We start from the raw sequence: 21,152 nt of genomic DNA, 5'->3' as shown, positions 1-21,152 counted from the left end.
TAATTGGGTTTCCGTGGATAATCAAAACATCCAGAAAGCTGAATTTGCATTCAAATTCTACTTCACATATAAATTGTAATCTACGGTGAAAGTGATTAAAGACGTCCAGAATAGATTTAACTTTGTAATCTACAGAATCCTAATGCTCTTAAGTAAATATAGGTGGTTAATTATGTCAATCTTGAGTTGCTAAACGTGACAATTACTTACGTTGATTACAATTTTGAGATAAACCGGTCGGCCATAACCTCCGTGCCAGAAAGTGCGACTTCACCATTTTTCGAGATCGTTTGTTTATCTTATTCTTCTATTAACTATCTCCGAAATTTCATACACAGAACAGCACTTTTTGATCACGTTATCACACAATGAAACATCACTTAGGTCAGTCGGTTAGCGTGAGAACCACCTTAATCTTACACTACTACAGATTCTGCTAATTAGGCCTTCGCATATAGTAGCAACTTTTATTCTCTTCTTCTTTGTTCCAGGTTCCGTCATAAGTGGTCAGGTTATGCAAATACAGCAGTCATTCAAACGGAAATAGGAATTCATGAAAACGTCTGAAAATACTATCGATTGACTAAACGTTAGGGAATATCTCTAATTCGTTAGCTCCGAAGAAGCAGTCTCCTCGAATTTAGTTTATACACCGCTCATAAAAAAAAAGGAGACAAAGTAAAGAAGTTCCGGTGTCTTTCTACAATTCGATTGTTTCACTCAATATTTATTTATTATTAAGAGTGCTACTTATTCACCCCAAGAGCAACGGGGATGGAGATACGCAGAGAGGGAGAAATAGAGAAATAGAGTGATGGAGTTAGAAGGAAGTTGATGGGTACCGTGATTAAAACAGCATTTCAAGACGGGATTACGGTCTCTTCCATACCCCAAGTAGCAGCCTGGAATAACAATTAAAAAGTAATTGCAAACGCACACCTTGTTTCGTGTGTACGAACTGCCGACACCGACTATATGCGAGAGGTTAAACTTTCAATTTTCCGTTCGTACCCTGATTTTTTAATTAGCGTTCTACTCATTTCTACGTAAAATTAATTAAACTTGAACACCAGTTACCTGCCGCGCTTTAGAATACGTTTTTTTCGCATTTTTGCTAAGCTCGTGTACAGTAATACCGTGATACCCTATCGAAGGAGTACTTATTAGTTCTTGTTTTAGTTATCAAATCCGAAATTGCGATAAAAATTTGAAATTTTGAAAACAAATCGAGCAGCATTGGACCAACTTTCGTCAAGAGTGATGATTTAAGTCGCAGCAGCAAGCTGTCTATGCAAGATAGAACATGGCTGATTACGAGAGGATTCGCTTGGTGATTTTGGGTGGCGCTGGTGTCGGCAAAAGTGCGATTGTTCGACGCCTGCTTGGCCAGGGATTCACCGAACGGTATAAAGCCACTGTCGAAGATCTCTACTCCAGGGAGTGCATACTCGGAACTCTCACCCTTAAAGTCGATCTACTGGACACTGCAGGTGAGAACTATTCTACTTATTAATGTTTCTCATTACATTGCACGAGACACGTGGTCCCAGAATAAGATGATTAGGTAAAACGGAAAATGGGACGAAATGCGGTATCAATGCAATTTGAAGTACTGGGAAAAATAGAACACTGGGCAGAAATGAAATACCTGGTGCAAAATGGGATATCTAGGCAAATGAGAGACTGAGGCAAAATAGATCACCTCTTTCCCCAATAGGGAAAAATGGGATACTGTGGAAAATTAAGGACCAGGGAAAATGAGAGACCGGAGCAGGATGGGAGAACTGGGAAAATTGAAGACTGGGGAAAACTGGGATACTTGTGGTGTAGTGAGGTATTACGGACAAATGGGGTGTTGAGGATAAAGTGGCATATCAATGAATGCCAAGTGAAATGGGGTACCGTGGGTAATAGGATACCAAGGGTTAAATGGTATATCGGTGTCAAATTGTATGCTGGGGGGAAAAAGATTGCAATATCATGGTTATAACCAGAAATGCTTGTGCATTGCGACTCGAATGTAGCGAAATCGGCATCCAACTGCTGATTAGATTCAATTGCCGTCAACTTGTTCGAATTTTTACTCGTTCGGAATTTCCTAAAATGTTGCATGGATCGGGCACAAAAAAATTTGAGACAGTTAGGAATTGCAGTTATTTTTATATAAGGCGATAAATCCACATACAATCTCAATACATATGATAACCAAAGAATCAATAGTATTCAACAATGTCAACTTTCTAGATTTTTGATCACGTGTTTTTTGAAATGGTGTAACTTCTCGTCATTCGCCTCAGGACAAATCGGATCGAATCAAGCTTTGAAAAACAGCGTAACGTCTAAATTTTATGATGGTGAAGCTCTTGTTCTAAATATTGTTTGTCAAAGATTTTGGCACGAAAAAGATATTGATATCATAATAATATAAAACATTACATTACTCAATGGATAATTTTAAACGATTAAATTTTATACAAATTCATACCTCCTTGAAACCTGAAAAACAGGAATTTTTAAAACCTACAGAATCGGAAAAAATATACGCGAGGAAAATTTTCAGAGTTTCTCAAAAACAACAAGAATTTGCTGAAAAACATAGGTTTGAAAAATAAACTTACAGACTTACAGTAATAAAATTCTTCATTCACCATCGGAGGAATCACGCGCTGTATCGCCGCAAGTAGTATTGTTACTTTAATTTGTGAGTATTTTAGTCACTGAAATAGCTTTTCGTAGTACATAAATTAATTCTTTGTCAAGTGTATGATGAAGTTGTCATGACACTATTCACTATTTAGGAGATCTTCAGTTTCCGGCAATGAGGAGGCTTTCCATTGCGACAGCCCACGCCTTCCTGCTAGTCTACGCTTCAACTTCCCAGCCAAGTTTCGAGTGCGTAAAAAGATGCTTTGAGGAAGTTCGCGAGCAACGATCAGACTTCCAGGTATTCAGATAACCTATTTCATATCGTATAAGCGGCCCGAAAATCGAACTGCTTATGAAGTACAGAAATGTTTAATTATTATACTTACTTCAAAATTAACTGCAGCGGAGCATGTTCTCCGTTCTGTTTATTCAAAAGTTACAAAAAGGTGTCATTGGAAAATATCCATTCACATCCCGAAATATTCGAGAAGCTGTATTCGCTCCATAGAGTCATTCTAGGCCGATCGTTAGGCCGAGTGGGATTTTGTACGATTTTGTGGCACCAGGACACTTGTATTCCGCTCTCAGATTGCCTCCAGTCTACGAGTTGTACTCAAAATTCTGATTTAGTATTATGTCATATCTTGTCAGCACAAAGGTTCGAAATTCCTAATAGTTGAAATTTCGAACGATCGATATAGGTATTATAAAAGCACCTACTTGATTGAGAAAAATGTGTGACCTGCATTCATGATTTATTTTGCAGAAACTTTCTGAAATGGAAGCTGTGCCGGGTTACAAACCTTTAAAATTATATGGGATTCGTCATAATGACCTATCGGATCGAATTTTGATCACTCAGAATTGCGAGCTGCACTATTTACACTAATAAAAAAATTATCATCATGATGTGTCAAATGATGATGATTCATTATAAGTCAGGTTCGAAAATGAATATGTATTTGTGATCCAGGCTGTTCATTCATTTTGAAGAGATTTATTTTATTTTCAACATGAGAATAATGTCTTTTGTAATAGCTGAAATATTTATAAATTTAACTTGAATAGTGTTTTATAATTATGAGATTAATTATAACAAATTTCAAACTTCTCGAATTTGACAAAAAAAAATTAATGCAAACAATACTACTATGTGACTGTTATTTGAGCCAACTGATAATAACGATTTCAGCTCAGAAGTTTCAAAAGTTTGACGTTCGTATAAAAATAATTGAAATAGAGTAGTGTCTTGAAATTCGAACGAAAATTTAGAATATTCTCGAACGAATTGAAGATAAAAAGTCGAGGTTAGAAGTTTATCGAAATATCACGAAATACCAACGGATCTTAAGACTAGTAAGCGCCGAAATTTCGATTGGTCTAAGACTTGTATATGCTGTGCACTGTACACAGAAACGTGAAAAGTGTTAAGTTTTTTGGTCCGAGGGCCCTACTATTTACGAAAAATACACTGATCAATTTAATCACTTTTTCGAATTGAATTTCTGTCTTCAAAATTTCGGTACTTCCCGCCGTCAGGAAAAAAGTATAAACTAAAATGTTTTTAGTGCGAAAGAATAGATTTTTCCCAATCTGAAATCTATTGTAGATCAGATCCTCGGTGAGTGTTTTTTTCTTGACAAGTTGAGTCCTATATACGCAAAGGCCAAAAATTTATAGATATTATACAGAGTGTAAATATTAGAGGAATGAGAAATGTATTAGAAGGCTATAGGATAAACATTATTCTAGATTACATTGCATTTGGTAGTAACCAGGATACAGATATATTTCAGAAATGATCAAATAGACGGAATATTTAATTAATAAAAATACGAAAAGAAACTCTTTTTGTTTGAGAAGAAAGTAAGGCTGAGTTTGCTAACACGAACGGCCATATTTAACTACGCGGAATCGTTTCACGGACTCGGACTTTCACCAAAACTGCCTTGTCACAGATTTGGGTGACAAGTTACCAGAGCTGCCTTTTGCGTGAACTCGGGCATGAATGCCAGAGCTATCACCACTGTGTCACGGACTTGGGTTATTACTAGAGCTGCTTCCCTCCACAGAACAAGGAAACCGTAATTCCGCGTCTGTCGTGCCTGAATTATGTTGCGCAAGTTTTAACCGACCTACAGACCAGGCTGAGAACTGGGCTGTCGACTAAATTCGAAATCCCTAAATAACGATTTCGGACACGGAATAAACAATGCCGTTCAACGTCATTTGTTTCACCAAAGCTGTCTGTTATCCTGCCGCTATCCGAATGAGGAAACAGATTTTTTTTTCGATCAACATACAATCAGACAAACTTACAGAAATGAAAATAAAACAACAATAGCGATTCTTTCAAGATTACAGAAATTTAAACAATATGTAAAATGAAATAGAAAATTTAGTCTTAATTCGACGGTTTGAGACCTGTGCTATACGCAGTCTGACTTCGGTATTTCTATACTCAAAAATAAAAAGTACGACCGATACTTTTATCGCAATGGCTCTTCGATTTCATAAAGCTGGAGCTTCAAATGTAATTAAGCAAAATATTTATATGGTCGTAAATTGAAGGTAAAATCATGAAATGAGTCTAAGCGATCCCATATATGTAACAAACTGAGTCAGCTCTGCTATGGAATTGCTCTTTACATTTGGTGCGTCAATCGAGCGCTTTGCTACGTAACTGCTGCGGAGCTCTTCTTCGGACGCCTATTAAAAATAAAATTCGGTTCGATGTCGTCTGCACACCCTCGTATCGGCCGTCCGGTGAAAAGGATTAGCCTCCCTCTCCGTCGTCTCGTCCTACTCGCGATCGCCTGTCCTGGAAGTGACGTGTGCATCTCTCGTACACCTGTCCGTTATAATATATGTGTCTGGGAATGGCTAATTATCGCTCACGAACTTTGTGCTTTGCGTGTGGGATACATATTGAACCTTTTATTATGAAAACTACGTATTTCTGATCAACAAACTTTAAAGAGATACAATATTCAATATCAGAAGGACACGCCTGTTCTATCTAAGATTTTCATGTTGACTCAGCCTCGTTTTTCTAGCAACTTTTCAGGATAATAGTCGAAAGCACCGACAACCCTCTTGTTTCTGAGCTTGAATATTGTATATCTTTAAAGTTTGTTGCACAGAAGTACGGAGTTGTCCGTATATATATATATATATATATATATATATATATATATATATATATTTGGGTTGTCGGTGCTTTCGACTATACGACTATATATATATATACGTATATATATATATATATATATATATATATATACCGGGACAATCTCTTGAAACTATACAAGAACTGCGCATGCGTCAAATAATTCAATCTCATTGGTCAGCGAAGTTGCCCCGAGGCGTAATTTTCGTCAGCTGACCAAGGCGACCAACGTACACGAAATGTGACAAGGCTGTGAGTATCTCACGTGTAAAGTAGCGTATTGAGGTTATGTTGATATTTATTCCTATTCATCGTGAATTTTCTGAGAAGAGTGTCATTCAGCAATACCGTAGTTGATATTAAAAGATATTTAATCGACTCAATAAAGGCGTCAATGGAGAAACAAATATCAAAAGCTACAGAAATTGGATCAGTTATTTATTGAAAGAAGAAATCTGAAATTAAATGTGGAACGTCATCAACGAGTGGGAGTCTGAGCAGATGAACAACAAACTGAGACAGGTGAGTAAAAATGTTGTTGATTTCAAACAGATTCTTCATTTACATAAAATTAAAAATGAATGGATTGTTGAAACCCAGTAGAAGGTAGCTCCAGAGTAGATTTGTTACGGTGCAGTGTTCCGGAAGCCAGTGATCAGTGCCGATGAACATGAAATATTAAAATAAAATCAGTAAGAAGAAATAACAGAAATAGTGTACCTCAAAACACAAAGCTTAGGAGTACAAAAAGTAGCAATTCGTTTTAGTGTCGCAATTTATTGAAAATTAGTGGTACCCAAAACAATTAGAAGCTCTTGTCTGATAATAATACCTTTTAATATTTTCAGGTAGAAAACAACCATCATCGAAGCGAGACTAAAGTTGTCAGGCATGGAAGCGTGTAAGTAAGTTTTTGATTCTATGATCTTTGCATATTACAATGTTTTCTCATGTATTCAATAATAGAATTAGTTTGTTCTGACAGACTCAAAGTTTCAAGTTTGGTTAATAGGAGGAAAATCATACCTTACCTGATGATTAAAAGGTTTTGGTGGCAAGGACCCTAGTTTCACGATTGGTGCCACCGTTCCAACCATCAAACTTGGTTGTTCCGTTGTTCCATCAGACAACAGGTACCCGAGGGAATTTCTTCAGGTCATCGCCACCTTCTGAACATCAGTCGAGCCAAAATTGAAGAGCATGACACGCTACAGATCATGGTGTTTGAATATTCCACCATTCTAGATCTATCGAGCCAATAGTAATAAGTTTGTTATTCAACAATTGCTGCTAACTAATTCTACAGAGCAATCATTTCATGCGCCATTGTGATCCAAGCAGTATTATTGGCCTGCATTATTTTTCAAATTTTATTTTCTGCAGTTTTGATATTTTATTTCTTACTCGCTTGGTATTGAATTCAGATGAATAGTTTTTCAAGTGTTAAATCAGATTCCAGGGATTAATTCTGATAGGTAAACCGAACTAATCTCAATCTCAAAATGTTGGATAACTTCAGTTGAAAATGTCTTTAAAGTCATAGTTAATTGACAGTATCATCTGACTGGCTAGTTCCAGCTATCATACGTGCTTGAGTCTCGTTCAACTTCAGCAAGGTCTAAGGAATGCCCTCACTCACTAGTACACGTGACAAATGATCATTTTGTCTGCAGTAGGATTTACTTGCTGGCTAACTTTTTTATGGTGAATCTTTATCAGGGAGTTATCCGGTAACTTATTGATAGCTTGAAACCAGATTCAATTGTATAGTCTTACAATGGTCTTTCACTGAAACTGAAAGTTTGTGAATCACCATTTATTACAATTAGTTCTGCATCGCACATGTTCAAAAAAAAATCTCATCCTGAGATTGGAAATGGAATCTGCGATGCAAAAGTTATCTAGTGCCAGAAGTTAAAAACAAAGAACTTTATAACGGTTTCCGCGAGAGAGGGATTTCTTCCGGATATTCATGTTACTGGATGATGTTCGGAGCACTATAAAGAAGATATTGTATTGGATTTAGGTTTAAGTGAATATTTTCATATACTTCGTTGAAAATTAGATATTCATATATTTCAAAAGAACAAGGGGTACAATCTTGAATCCGATAAGTCAATATTTTCATATGAATGTTCTCAACATTACTCTAAAACATGATTATCCTTAAAGTTAATTGTGACACTGAGGCACATTTTGAAAATGTTGATTTTCAACTTGTGGCACAGAACGTTTTTGAGTTTTACTCTTCGGATTAGATTTGAAATTGAAAGAAACCGTAAGACCTATAACTTTCTTCGCCAACCAACAAAAGTGGCGATGATCTCTGCACGTCTCATGAATTGAATGGGAAGAGGAGATATCTGCGAACAGCAGAGATGCTATTATTTTGGCTGTATTTTCTGTTGAAAGAAAAAAATTTCATTCTTATTCTTAATGTATGAAGTAATGAAAATGATTGAATAAATTCTCCTTACATATCTGCTTCGTTTCTTCCAAGCACCCAACATTTGAACAGATTTTTTGTTTTAATCAAATAGTACGAATTTTAAAAGAGCATCAGCATTAAATTCTGATCGTTCTTTGAACAATCAATTTCCAATAACAAATGCTTCCCAAGCCTTTCCGAGTGACTATCTCAATTACTTGAGATTCTAACCTCAAAAATGCATGTGAACTACATCGCCGACAGAACAGAGTTTGACAGCAGGGTCTCGGGGTGGCCAGACTGCACGGATGGCGGATTTTAACTCGCGCATGCGCAGTTCTTGTATAGTTTCAAGAGATTGTCCCGGTATATCATATCGTCATATATATACCGGGACAATCTCTTGAAACTATACAAGAACTGCGCATGCGTCAAATAATTCAATCTCATTGGTCAGCGAAGTTGCCCCGAGGCGTAATTTTCGTCAGCTGACCAAGGCGACCAACGTACACGAAATGTGACAAGGCTGTGAGTATCTCACGTGTAAAGTAGCGTATTGAGGTTATGTTGATATTTATTCCTATTCATCGTGAATTTTCTGAGAAGAGTGTCATTCAGCAATACCGTAGTTGATATTAAAAGATATTTAATCGACTCAATAAAGGCGTCAATGGAGAAACAAATATCAAAAGCTACAGAAATTGGATCAGTTATTTATTGAAAGAAGAAATCTGAAATTAAATGTGGAACGTCATCAACGAGTGGGAGTCTGAGCAGATGAACAACAAACTGAGACAGGTGAGTAAAAATGTTGTTGATTTCAAACAGATTCTTCATTTACATAAAATTAAAAATGAATGGATTGTTGAAACCCAGTAGAAGGTAGCTCCAGAGTAGATTTGTTACGGTGCAGTGTTCCGGAAGCCAGTGATCAGTGCCGATGAACATGAAATATTAAAATAAAATCAGTAAGAAGAAATAACAGAAATAGTGTACCTCAAAACACAAAGCTTAGGAGTACAAAAAGTAGCAATTCGTTTTAGTGTCGCAATTTATTGAAAATTAGTGGTACCCAAAACAATTAGAAGCTCTTGTCTGATAATAATACCTTTTAATATTTTCAGGTAGAAAACAACCATCATCGAAGCGAGACTAAAGTTGTCAGGCATGGAAGCGTGTAAGTAAGTTTTTGATTCTATGATCTTTGCATATTACAATGTTTTCTCATGTATTCAATAATAGAATTAGTTTGTTCTGACAGACTCAAAGTTTCAAGTTTGGTTAATAGGAGGAAAATCATACCTTACCTGATGATTAAAAGGTTTTGGTGGCAAGGACCCTAGTTTCACGATTGGTGCCACCGTTCCAACCATCAAACTTGGTTGTTCCGTTGTTCCATCAGACAACAGGTACCCGAGGGAATTTCTTCAGGTCATCGCCACCTTCTGAACATCAGTCGAGCCAAAATTGAAGAGCATGACACGCTACAGATCATGGTGTTTGAATATTCCACCATTCTAGATCTATCGAGCCAATAGTAATAAGTTTGTTATTCAACAATTGCTGCTAACTAATTCTACAGAGCAATCATTTCATGCGCCATTGTGATCCAAGCAGTATTATTGGCCTGCATTATTTTTCAAATTTTATTTTCTGCAGTTTTGATATTTTATTTCTTACTCGCTTGGTATTGAATTCAGATGAATAGTTTTTCAAGTGTTAAATCAGATTCCAGGGATTAATTCTGATAGGTAAACCGAACTAATCTCAATCTCAAAATGTTGGATAACTTCAGTTGAAAATGTCTTTAAAGTCATAGTTAATTGACAGTATCATCTGACTGGCTAGTTCCAGCTATCATACGTGCTTGAGTCTCGTTCAACTTCAGCAAGGTCTAAGGAATGCCCTCACTCACTAGTACACGTGACAAATGATCATTTTGTCTGCAGTAGGATTTACTTGCTGGCTAACTTTTTTATGGTGAATCTTTATCAGGGAGTTATCCGGTAACTTATTGATAGCTTGAAACCAGATTCAATTGTATAGTCTTACAATGGTCTTTCACTGAAACTGAAAGTTTGTGAATCACCATTTATTACAATTAGTTCTGCATCGCACATGTTCAAAAAAAAATCTCATCCTGAGATTGGAAATGGAATCTGCGATGCAAAAGTTATCTAGTGCCAGAAGTTAAAAACAAAGAACTTTATAACGGTTTCCGCGAGAGAGGGATTTCTTCCGGATATTCATGTTACTGGATGATGTTCGGAGCACTATAAAGAAGATATTGTATTGGATTTAGGTTTAAGTGAATATTTTCATATACTTCGTTGAAAATTAGATATTCATATATTTCAAAAGAACAAGGGGTACAATCTTGAATCCGATAAGTCAATATTTTCATATGAATGTTCTGAACATTACTCTAAAACATGATTATCCTTAAAGTTAATTGTGACACTGAGGCACATTTTGAAAATGTTGATTTTCAACTTGTGTCACAGAACGTTTTTGAGTTTTACTCTTCGGATTAGATTTGAAATTGAAAGAAACCGTAAGACCTATAACTTTCTTCGCCAACCAACAAAAGTGGCGATGATCTCTGCACGTCTCATGAATTGAATGGGAAGAGGAGATATCTGCGAACAGCAGAGATGCTATTATTTTGGCTGTATTTTCTGTTGAAAGAAAAAAATTTCATTCTTATTCTTAATGTATGAAGTAATGAAAATGATTGAATAAATTCTCCTTACATATCTGCTTCGTTTCTTCCAAGCACCCAACATTTGAACAGATTTTTTGTTTTAATCAAATAGTACGAATTTTAAAAGAGCATCAGCATTAAATTCTGATCGTTCTTTGAACAATCAATTTCCAATAACAAATGCTTCCCAAGCCTTTCCGAGTGACTATCTCAATTACTTGAGATTCTAACCTCAAAAATGCATGTGAACTACATCGCCGACAGAACAGAGTTTGACAGCAGGGTCTCGGGGTGGCCAGACTGCACGGATGGCGGATTTTAACTCGCGCATGCGCAGTTCTTGTATAGTTTCAAGAGATTGTCCCGGTATAGTACTACACCGGGACCATCTCTAGAAACTATACAAGAACTGCGCATACGCGAATTTAAATCCGCCGTCCGTGCAGTCAGGCCACCCCGAGACCCTGCTGTCAAACTCAGTTTCTGTCGGCGATGTAGTTCGCATGCATTTTTGAGGTGAAAATCTCAAGTCATTGAGATAGTCACTCGGAAAGGCTTGGGAAGCATTTGTTATCGAAAATTGATTGTTCAAAGAACGGTCGGAATTTAATGCTGATGCTCTTTGAAAATTAGTCCTATTCGATTGAAACAAGAAATCTGTTCAAGTGTTGGGTGCTTGGAACAAACGAAGCAGGTAGGTGGGGACAATTTATTCAATCATTTTCATTACTTCATACATTAAGAATAACAATGAAATTTTTTTCTTTTAACAGAAAATACAGCCAAAATAATAGCATCTCTGCTGTTCGCTGATATCTTCTCTTCCCATTCAATTCATGACACATGCAGAGATCATCGGCTACTTTTGTTGGTTGGCAAATGAAGTTGTAGATCTTACGGTTTCTTTCAATTTTAAATCTAATCTAAAAAAATCTAATCCGGAGAGTAAAACTCAGAAACATTCTGTGACACAAGTTCAAAATCAACATTTTCAAAATGTGCCTCAGTGTCACAATTACCTTTGAGGATAATCATGTTTAAGAGTAATGTTCAGAATGTTCATATGAAAATATTGACTTATCGGATTCAACATTGCACCCCTTGTTTCTTTGAAACAAATGAATATCTAATTTTCGACGAAGTTCATGAAAATATTTACTTGAACCTAAATCCAATACAATATCTTGTTCATAGTGCTCCGAACATTCTCCAGTAACATGAATATCCGGAAGGAATCCCTCTGTCGCAGAAACCGTTATAAGGTTCTTTGTTTTTAACTTGTGCCACTAGATAACTTTTGCATTGCAGATTCCATTTCCAATCTCAGTATGAGATTTTTTGTTTCGAACAGTGTTAACATGGGATGCAGAATTAATTGTAATAAATGGAGATTCACAAACTTTCAGTTTCAGTGAAGGACCATTGTAAGAGTATAAAATTGAATCTGATTTCAAGCTTTTAATAAGTTACTGGATAACTCCCTGATAAAGATTCATCATAAAAAAGTTAGTCAGCAAGTAAGTCCTATTGTAGACAAAGTGATCATTTGTAACGTGTACTAGTAAGTGAATGCATTCCTCAGACCTTGCTGGGGTTGAACGAGGCTCAAGCAAGGATGATGATAGCTGCAACTAGCTAGTCAGATGATACTGTCGATTAATATTGACTTTAAAGACATTTTCAACTGAAGTTATCCAACATTTTGAGATTGAGATTGGTTCAGTTTACACATCGAAATTCATCCCTGGAATCTCATTCAACACTTGAAACACTATTCATCTGAATTCAATACCAAGAGAGTAAGAAATAAAATATCAAAACTGCAGAAAATAAAATTTAAAAAATAATGCGGGCCAATAATACTGCTTGGATCACAATGGTGCACGGAATGATTGATCTGTAAAATTAGTTAGCAGCAATTGTTGAATAACAAACTTATTACTATTGGCTCGATAGATCTAGAATGGTGGAATATTCAAACACCATGATCTGTAGCGTGTCGTGCTCTTCAATTTTGCCACGACTGATGTTCAGAAGGTGACGATGACCAGAAGAAATTCCCTCGGATACCTGTTGTCTGATGGAACAACGGAACAACTAGGTTCGATGGTTGGAACGGTGGCACAAATCGAGAGATTTCTAGGGTCCTAGCCACCAAAACATTTTGACCATCAGGTAAGGTATGATTTTCATCCTATTATCCAAACTTGAAACTTTAAGTCTGTCAGAACAAACGAATTTTATCATTGAATACATGTGAAAATATTGTAATATGCAAATATCATAGAATCAGAAATTAACTTACACGTTTCGAAGCCTGACAACTTTAGTCTCGCTTTGATGATGGTTGTTTCCCACCTGAAAATATTAAAAGATATTATTATCAAACAAGAGCTTCTAATTGTTTTGGATACCACTAATTTTCAATAAATTGCGAGAGACAAACGAATTGCTACTTTTTGTACTTCTAAGCTTTGTGTTTTGAGATACACCATTTCTTTTATTCCTTGTTACTGATTTTATTTTAATGTTTCATGTTCATCGGTACTGATTACTGGCTTCTGGAGCACTGCACTGTAACAAATCTACTCCGGAGCAACCTTCTACTGGGTTTCAACAATCCATTTATTTTTAATTTGATGTAAATGAAGAATCTGTTTCAAAGAAACAATATTTTTACTCACCTGCCTCAGTTTGTTTAGACTCCCACTCGTTGATGACGTTCCACATTTAATTTCAGATTTCTTCTTCCAATAAATAACTGATCCAATTTCTGTAGCTTTTGATATTTGTTTCTCCATTGACGCCTTTATTGTGTAGATTAAATATCTTCTTATATCAACTACGGTATTGCTGAATGACACTTTTCTTAGAAAATTCACGATAAGTAGGAATAAATATCAACATAACCTCAATACGTTACTTTACGCGCGAGATATCCAGAGCCTTGTCACATTTTGTGTACGTTGGTCGCCTTGGTTAGCTGACGAAAATTACGCCGCGGGGCAATTTCGCTGACCAATGAAATTGAATCATTTGGCGCATGCGCAGTTCTTGTATGGTTTCTAGAGATTGTCCCGGTATAAGAATACACAATTGATCCGTCATCGATGTCGTAGATTGCATAACTTGAGGCGCACCTGCTGGAGCAGCGCGACGCAGGACTCAAGGTGCTTATAAAGATGCGTTGTACACCTCGAAAACGCGGGGTTACAAAACTCCTATACCGCTCGAGCAGTCAGATTGAATCTTGGGCAGTTAATGCCTTATTTTGACAAAAAGCGGAGCATATTTTCAATTTTTCAAAATTTGGATAAACAATTTACAGATTGGTTACCACTCTCAGGAATTGGCCAAATTTTCACAGTTGCACTGAATTGATCGAACTCTCCAGTATGATGCCACTCGGCGCTGATGAAACATACATTTTGAGCCCAGTCCCGTGAGATTTAATGGTAAAATGACGAAATGGCAGCTGATCTGGTTTTCAATTAATTGAAAAATAAAAAAAACGCTCCACTTTTCCACACCAACGGGAATCACGTTCGCCTTGGATTCCGGTGATGCAGGGATCTACGTTGGCTCCTCCTCCACAGCATCGACGTCCTTCTTCCGAATTTCGACGCTATTTCGCCAATCCTCTATTTCCTCCCAATCGTCACCGACTCCCTGCTTGGCGCCGTTGAAACTCGAAAAATAAAATAAACAAAAAGCCTGTAATATCTAAATCGCTATTTGCTACAGTATCCTCTTTGAATTCTGGATGCGTGACTCTTTTTCGAATCTCGTCCCATCCAGGGTTCCGGGAGCTTCTTCTAATGGGCTTTCAAAATGCCACGTTAAAAAATATATATATGAAAAAGTAGATATCTTGGAGTATATCCTGAAGTCCATAGAGTGGGTTGCACGTGGGATCATGCGTTAGAATTTGTCCAATCTATTCACATCATTTCACCTGTAACTTGTTTTAATTCACCTGCTCAATTCATACAATTTCGTCAATTTATTCTGCCGACAGCCAAACCAATGAGTCCGCGGGCAAAATAGTGCTCCATGGTCTCTGTCGGACCACAGCTGGCAGTACCCAGCTGTTGTGCCCCAGCCGATAACTAAGGCGGCGCCCTCCTGCGCTGTACTTTACCAACGTCCAATAACCGTAAGAGAGCATATCACCCTCTTACTCTGGTACTTGGACAAATACCGACACACACGGTTACCATCATAATATGCAGTATTCTCATATCAATAGTTCTTATACGCGACATTGCCAGTTCTTTTATCAGCCAAGATTCATCATAGACCGGGAGATAGTGACACAAAATATTAGGTCATTTGTACCAGTATGGCGGTTCGTCAGGGGTCTAATTACGTAAAGGCAAAAAGGAAAATGATGGTCATAGCGCTCGCACCGGCGGCCCAATCGCGTGGGCGTTAATCGAACGCGTCGGATAAATATCGAGTGTCGAACGATTTGTTCCATAAAAATGTTTTTATTTTCAGATAGTCGAAAAAAAAGAAGTAGGCGGTAGCGTAATGCCATACTTCTCGGATGTGACTTACAGCCCGCCATACCGACGCGAATACATTAATTTAAATAAAACAATTCAACCATTTGTACCAGGCTAATTTTTGCGAAGCTAATCATCGTCGAGTAGCCATTCACGAAAATCACCTTGCCATACTTTTCCAACAGTTCCCAATGGCCGCCATACCACTGCAAAGGAGTAATTTGTTTTTTTTCGCCAAACGATTTGTACCACCCTGAAACTTTTTTTAACAGTTCCCTGTATGATCATAAATAGAAGTCTGATAATGCCATACCTGTGGGAGGTGGCGAATGTGAACAATATTATTTCAAAATCCCAAGATTTTATTCGTAATTCGAACGATTTGTACCAGTATGGCACTCATTTTTCCTGTAAGTGTGAGGTTTAACGAATATAAATACAAAGTTTCAAACACCTAGGTGGCGGCAATCTTGTCTTATAAGCAGATGTTATGTTGGATAATATTCTGCGGCTCCCACCGCTCGAAAGATTTCTCCAACTGTAGAGGTCTTGGCTCATCGTGTTTTTTTTTCATATCTTGCTTGAGTGTGACAGTCTTCCTATGGGAAGTATGGGATAATTTTTTTTAGGTTGAATTTTATCCAAATGAACCAAATACAATGATGCCATACTGTAACAAATCATTTTATGTCTTGTACCTTGAAAACGTGTCGAAAAATCAGGTTTTTCAAGTATGGCGCCACTTTTTCCCTCTACTACAAGTATGGCAAATATAATAATGGTCACATTGTATCGTATAATTTCCAAAAATCGAAATGCCATACTGGTACAAATCGTCAATTTTTTTTTTTTTTTCACCTTTTAGCTCTAGTCCGACAGTCATCCGCCCGATGGTTACAATCTGTAATATTTTTTTTTAGGTACAATTGCATCTAAATGACGAGAATATAATGATGCCATGATGTAAAAAATACTTTTACGTATTTTACAGTCGTATTTTAAAAACGTGTCAAATAAATAAGTATTTCAAGTATGGCAGCACTTTTTCCCCCTACTAGAAGTATGGGATAAATAATAACGGTCACATTTTGTCAAATACTTTCCAAAAATTCAAATGCAATACTGGTACAAATCGTTTGGCGAAAAAAAAAAAAATTACTCCTTTGCAGTGGTATGGCGGCCATTGGGAACTGTCGGAAAAGTATGGCAAGGTGATTTTCGTGAATAGCTACTCGACGATGATTAGCTTTGCAAAAATTAGCCTGGTACAAATGGTTGAATTGTTTTATTTAAATTAATGTATTCGCGTCGGTATGGCGGGCTGTAAGTCACATCCGAGAAGTATGGCATTACGCTACCGCCTACTTCTTTTTTTTTCGACTATCTGAAAATAAAAACATTTTTGTGGAACAAATCGTTCGACACTCGATATTTATCCGACGCGTTCGATTAACGCCCACGCGATTGGGCCGCCGGTGCGAGCGCTATGACCATCATTTTCCTTTTTGCCTTTACGTAATTAGACCCCTGACGAACCGCCATACTGGTACAAATGACCTAATATTTTGTGTCACTATCTCCCGGTCTATGTGCAGGTATTATCTTTAGTAGCCGAGTCCTGTCAGAAGTTGGGCGAAGTAGAAATTCACATCTGTATCAGTGTCTGCATTGTCCTGTCTTTTTCTGCCGTTGCTTCGTTCTGTCGTATTGTGTACGCGTCTTCAGGGAATCTGCTCACATATGTGCACCATACGGTCGAATCAAGTGCGTCGTCGACATTAAAAGTCTCGGTTTTCTCGATCTTGGTCCGTTCGTGTTTGCTATCAAATAGCTTAGGAATTATTGGAAATGATCGTGTTCAATGTTTATGCGTGTGAATGCCAGAGCGCCAGCAGCTGGCGCTTGTTTGCCCGCTTCGTTAGTCTTCTTTGCACACGGTCATGAAGTTGCCTCGCCATCTTGACGCACCACGGTTTGTATATACTCGTAACGAATAAAATACATCTCATTGCTACTGTTAACAAGTGTTTCCTTATTTCCTATTAAAGGATACAATGCTATTCTTTTGACCGCCTTCCGGGCTGTCCGCTGTATGTGAGGCCAGAAGTCCATCTTTGTATCTAAGGTTATACCCAGGTACTCGACTTCCCCTCCGGTCTTGATCTCGTCTGTCCCGACTGTCATTCGTAGGTTCATCTGTATGCGTTTTCTGGTGAGAATCACCAGTTTTATCTTTTCCGTTGCGAGTTGCAGCCCGTGGTTAGTCATCCATCGTCCAACCCGTCTCATCGTCTGGTTCAGCTTATACTGCGCCAGTTCTGAAGATCGCTTGACTATCGCCGTCACCACTCCATTGGCGTATGCAGGCTGTCGTAAATACCGTTCCAGAAGTCTAGTCCAAGTATAGATCCGTGGGTGACCTGTTTTGTCACTTGTCCTTCGACTGTTGCGTATGTTATTCGCCTGTCCCATAAATACTCTTTAACAACCCGTTAGTTTGGCCGTCTCCTCTGCCAGTCTTTTCGCCCTTCGCAGGCCAGTCAGTTCCACGGGAACATTTGTAGTCGGGACTGGCGCAGCCACCAGTTTCTCGGAGAACTTCCGTACGTCCAGTTTGTCCGCGGAGGTTGGTGGGTCCTTGTTCGTATCGTCATTGTTGTCTGTCGTGACACTTTAAGGGCGATCTACTAATGGTCGTTAGCCGTATAATCCTCAGCCCCCTGCCACCGCCCTACCCATAGCAGTATTCTGTCTGACGTCATCATTACGTCCGGCATAGAATCTACAAATCCTGATCTTTTGTACGTCAGTGAGTTCCTTGCTTTTGCCACCACTATGCGCAATCTTGCAGCCATTTCCAGCAGTAGCCATCCCCATCTGTTCGTCTTTGTCATACCCCGCTCGACTGCCCTCGCGTTGAAGTCGCACGCAACCACGACGTCTCCGGGTAGGTCCTTAATTCCGTCTTCGAGAAGGGCCACCCTCCTCGCAAATCCGCCGCAGCGTAGTTTGGGGTCAGGTGGACGCTGTTTTACGTGACAGTGCCGACCCTAGCTCAGACTTAGTCGTCCTCACGACACGGCCGGTTGTTCGAGCCCAGGCAGCGCTCCTCACTCAGATAACTGCTGTTTCAGTTTCGTTTGTGATCCATTCTGCATAGGTCGTGCCCTGTACGGTTCGCATAGGATCAGGACGTCGGCGTCATGTTCGTCTGCTATCTGTGGTAGTAACACGTCTGCTGTCCTACTTCGGTTCAGGCTTTCCTGAACTATCCTGTCCGTCGTTTGGCTTACTTCCTGCACTTTTCCAGCGCAATCAGAACACCCACGCGTCTCTCGGACTCCGCGAGATGCGCCGCATCACCGTGTTCTGCCTTGGCGTACAGTAAAGAAGCTGGTCTTTGCAGTCCGTAGCGTAATGTCCTGTCTGGCCACATTTCTTGCAGTACGTCGTCTGGTTCTTGTTCGTGCAGTTCGCTTTCGTGTGACCTTAGCCAAGGCACTAGTGGCATTTCGTCATTGTCAGTCGCTGTCGGACGTGGTAACCCTCCCATTCAACCCCGATCCGTCCCCTACCAAGCAGCATCTTGGCTTCCTGCGACTTGAGGTCGCATACCGCTATGTACTGCTCAGCCGAATTCATACCGAATATGTGGACGCCAAAGTCCGCGTCTTGTCCCGTTTTTCGTCGCAGCGCCTGTATCACGTCGGCCTGGGTTGTGACGCAGCCCAGGTCCATGATCTCCAGGTGAATCCAGGAGGTCCCGGCCCTGACGCTGTCTGCATCCCCGACCGCATCCTGTAACACGTACCGTAAAATGTCTCGCCCGTCTGCGTCCATCTTGATCTTAAGGAGACCAGATCCGTTTCTGGTCTTCTCTACAGTCATTACTTGTTTGCGACTCTTCGTCGGGTCAATCGTCATCCTTATCTTCTCAAAAATGTCGAAGTATGAACTCCTTTCCCCGAGCCTAACGAGCACAGCTACCCCCCAGTGTTTGGGGCAGCAGGTCTGCGCCTCTCAGCCCGAGTCATGAAGCTCGTCTCGTTCGTCCTTGTTTTTCGGTCCGTCGTTTTCGTCTTCTTTTTTGTCAGCGTCTACCAGGCTGCGGCCGGTTATATTGCCGTTGGACTCTTTTAAGAGGACTCTGGAGTGGTCCCGGTCGCCTCCCGTTTACATTTGGACCGTGGCATTTGTTGTTACTGTTCCTTCGTCTCAGCTTCCGTCTCTGACGCCTCGTATTCCGTCTTGCGTGCTTTCGGGGCTGTCTTAATGTACTCGTTCAGCGCAGCATCGGCAGCTTCAATGATCGTCTTTATACCCCGTTTCGCGGTCATGTTCATTTTTGTTTCGTACAGCCACTGCCTCAGTCATGTTTGTCGCTGTCCTGTGTAAGACTGTGAGCAGGTCCGTTGAGTCCATTTCCTGTGCCAGTACCTACTGTGCCAATTGCAGATGCAGCGGAGGCTCAGCTCGCCGTGCTACCCGCGCTCGACACACTGTCCGTCCGTTCCCGTCCCGGTAACCGTAATGTCGTCTTGTAGCTGTGGTGGAGTACACAGAAATTATAAATTCATTACCATCAATGAGCATCTACATTTGCCATATGTATTACCCAACAAATATAACTTCTCTACACTTAGGTCTGCTCGAGAAAGTAATGGCGAGGTAGCGATTGGGTACATCCAGGTTCGTTGCTTCAGCTCAACATGCACTTTGACAGAAAAAATTAGTCCAGAACACGAAATGCGTAGTAAATCGTAAGTCGTAACATCGATGGTGTACACAAGCCAAGAGTCAATAAAACTGTAAAATTTTACGAGTGGGCGGCAGCAGTTGATATGAACAAGACAATAATTTTGGCATAAAATATCTGTAAACTACCATGAATTTAGTAACTTGTTTAACAGGTGGATGCAGGCACGCTATTGCCTTTTTTATGTCGGTTTACGGACAGCGCCGAATTTAACTTGGAGCTGCCTGTAGCCCTGCCTGAATGAGATTTGTTTAATCAGGAAGGATAAATTCTCAATAATTTGTATTACACATGCTCATAAAAAGTCTTTTTATTCACTAGTTTTTGATATAGCTGCATACATATCACGACGACGACGACGACGACGTCAACTTTTTAGAATTAGAATATTAATGGAAAAGAACAACAACAACAATTATTTAGAAGGCACTGTCAATGTTAAGGCGATAGAAATCGTGGCTATAATATATTTATCGCGCGTGCCGATATAGCGGGCGATTTACAAGAGCGTGTTGACATGACAGTCAATACTCGACAACTGGATGAGAAGGCTCAGAAACAAGAGAGAGAAAACAAAGTAATACAGGAAGAATAGAATTAGTACAGAGAATAGACTATGTATACAATTGACCATCTCAAAATCATTTAATGTTTTTTTCTCACATTCTATTTAGAAAAATAACGCGACCTGAATTAAAAAAATTTTTTTGTCGTTCCGTTTATATTTTATAAATATTTCAAGTCGATCGCGAATGCCCATTTCTTAAAATCTGAAAAAATTCTTAAGAATCTAGTGAATGACACAAAACACCCCTCGTTAATGAAAACGTGGGCCGATTTTATTCTATTTTTTTATCACCTAATTCAGAATTAAATAATTTTTAAACCCAAAATTAACACAGGATCAAATCGTAAGCGTCAAATGAAGATCAATTTACTTG

At 39.0% G+C, this 21,152-nt stretch overlaps 1 protein-coding gene across 1 annotated transcript in view; it reads left to right on the top strand.

Annotated features, from left to right (window-relative positions):
* Window positions 1–566: 566 nt before the first annotated feature.
* Window positions 567–21,152, top strand: part of LOC124414840 (GTP-binding protein Di-Ras2) — a 65,727-nt gene continuing 45,141 nt past the window's right edge. The window contains exons 1-4 of the mRNA XM_046895934.1: window positions 567–589; window positions 743–933; window positions 1,277–1,490; window positions 2,799–2,944. Coding sequence (XP_046751890.1) covers window positions 1,304–1,490; window positions 2,799–2,944 — 333 coding nt within the window. The 5' untranslated portion in view covers window positions 567–589; window positions 743–933; window positions 1,277–1,303. The remainder of the gene's footprint in view (window positions 590–742; window positions 934–1,276; window positions 1,491–2,798; window positions 2,945–21,152) is intronic.

The sequence above is a fragment of the Diprion similis genome, chromosome 14 (genome assembly GCF_021155765.1).
Source record: "Diprion similis isolate iyDipSimi1 chromosome 14, iyDipSimi1.1, whole genome shotgun sequence".
Taxonomy (NCBI): domain Eukaryota; kingdom Metazoa; phylum Arthropoda; class Insecta; order Hymenoptera; family Diprionidae; genus Diprion; species Diprion similis.
Note: the sequence above shows the minus strand (reverse complement) of the source record. Positions and strands in the feature narration are given on the sequence as shown.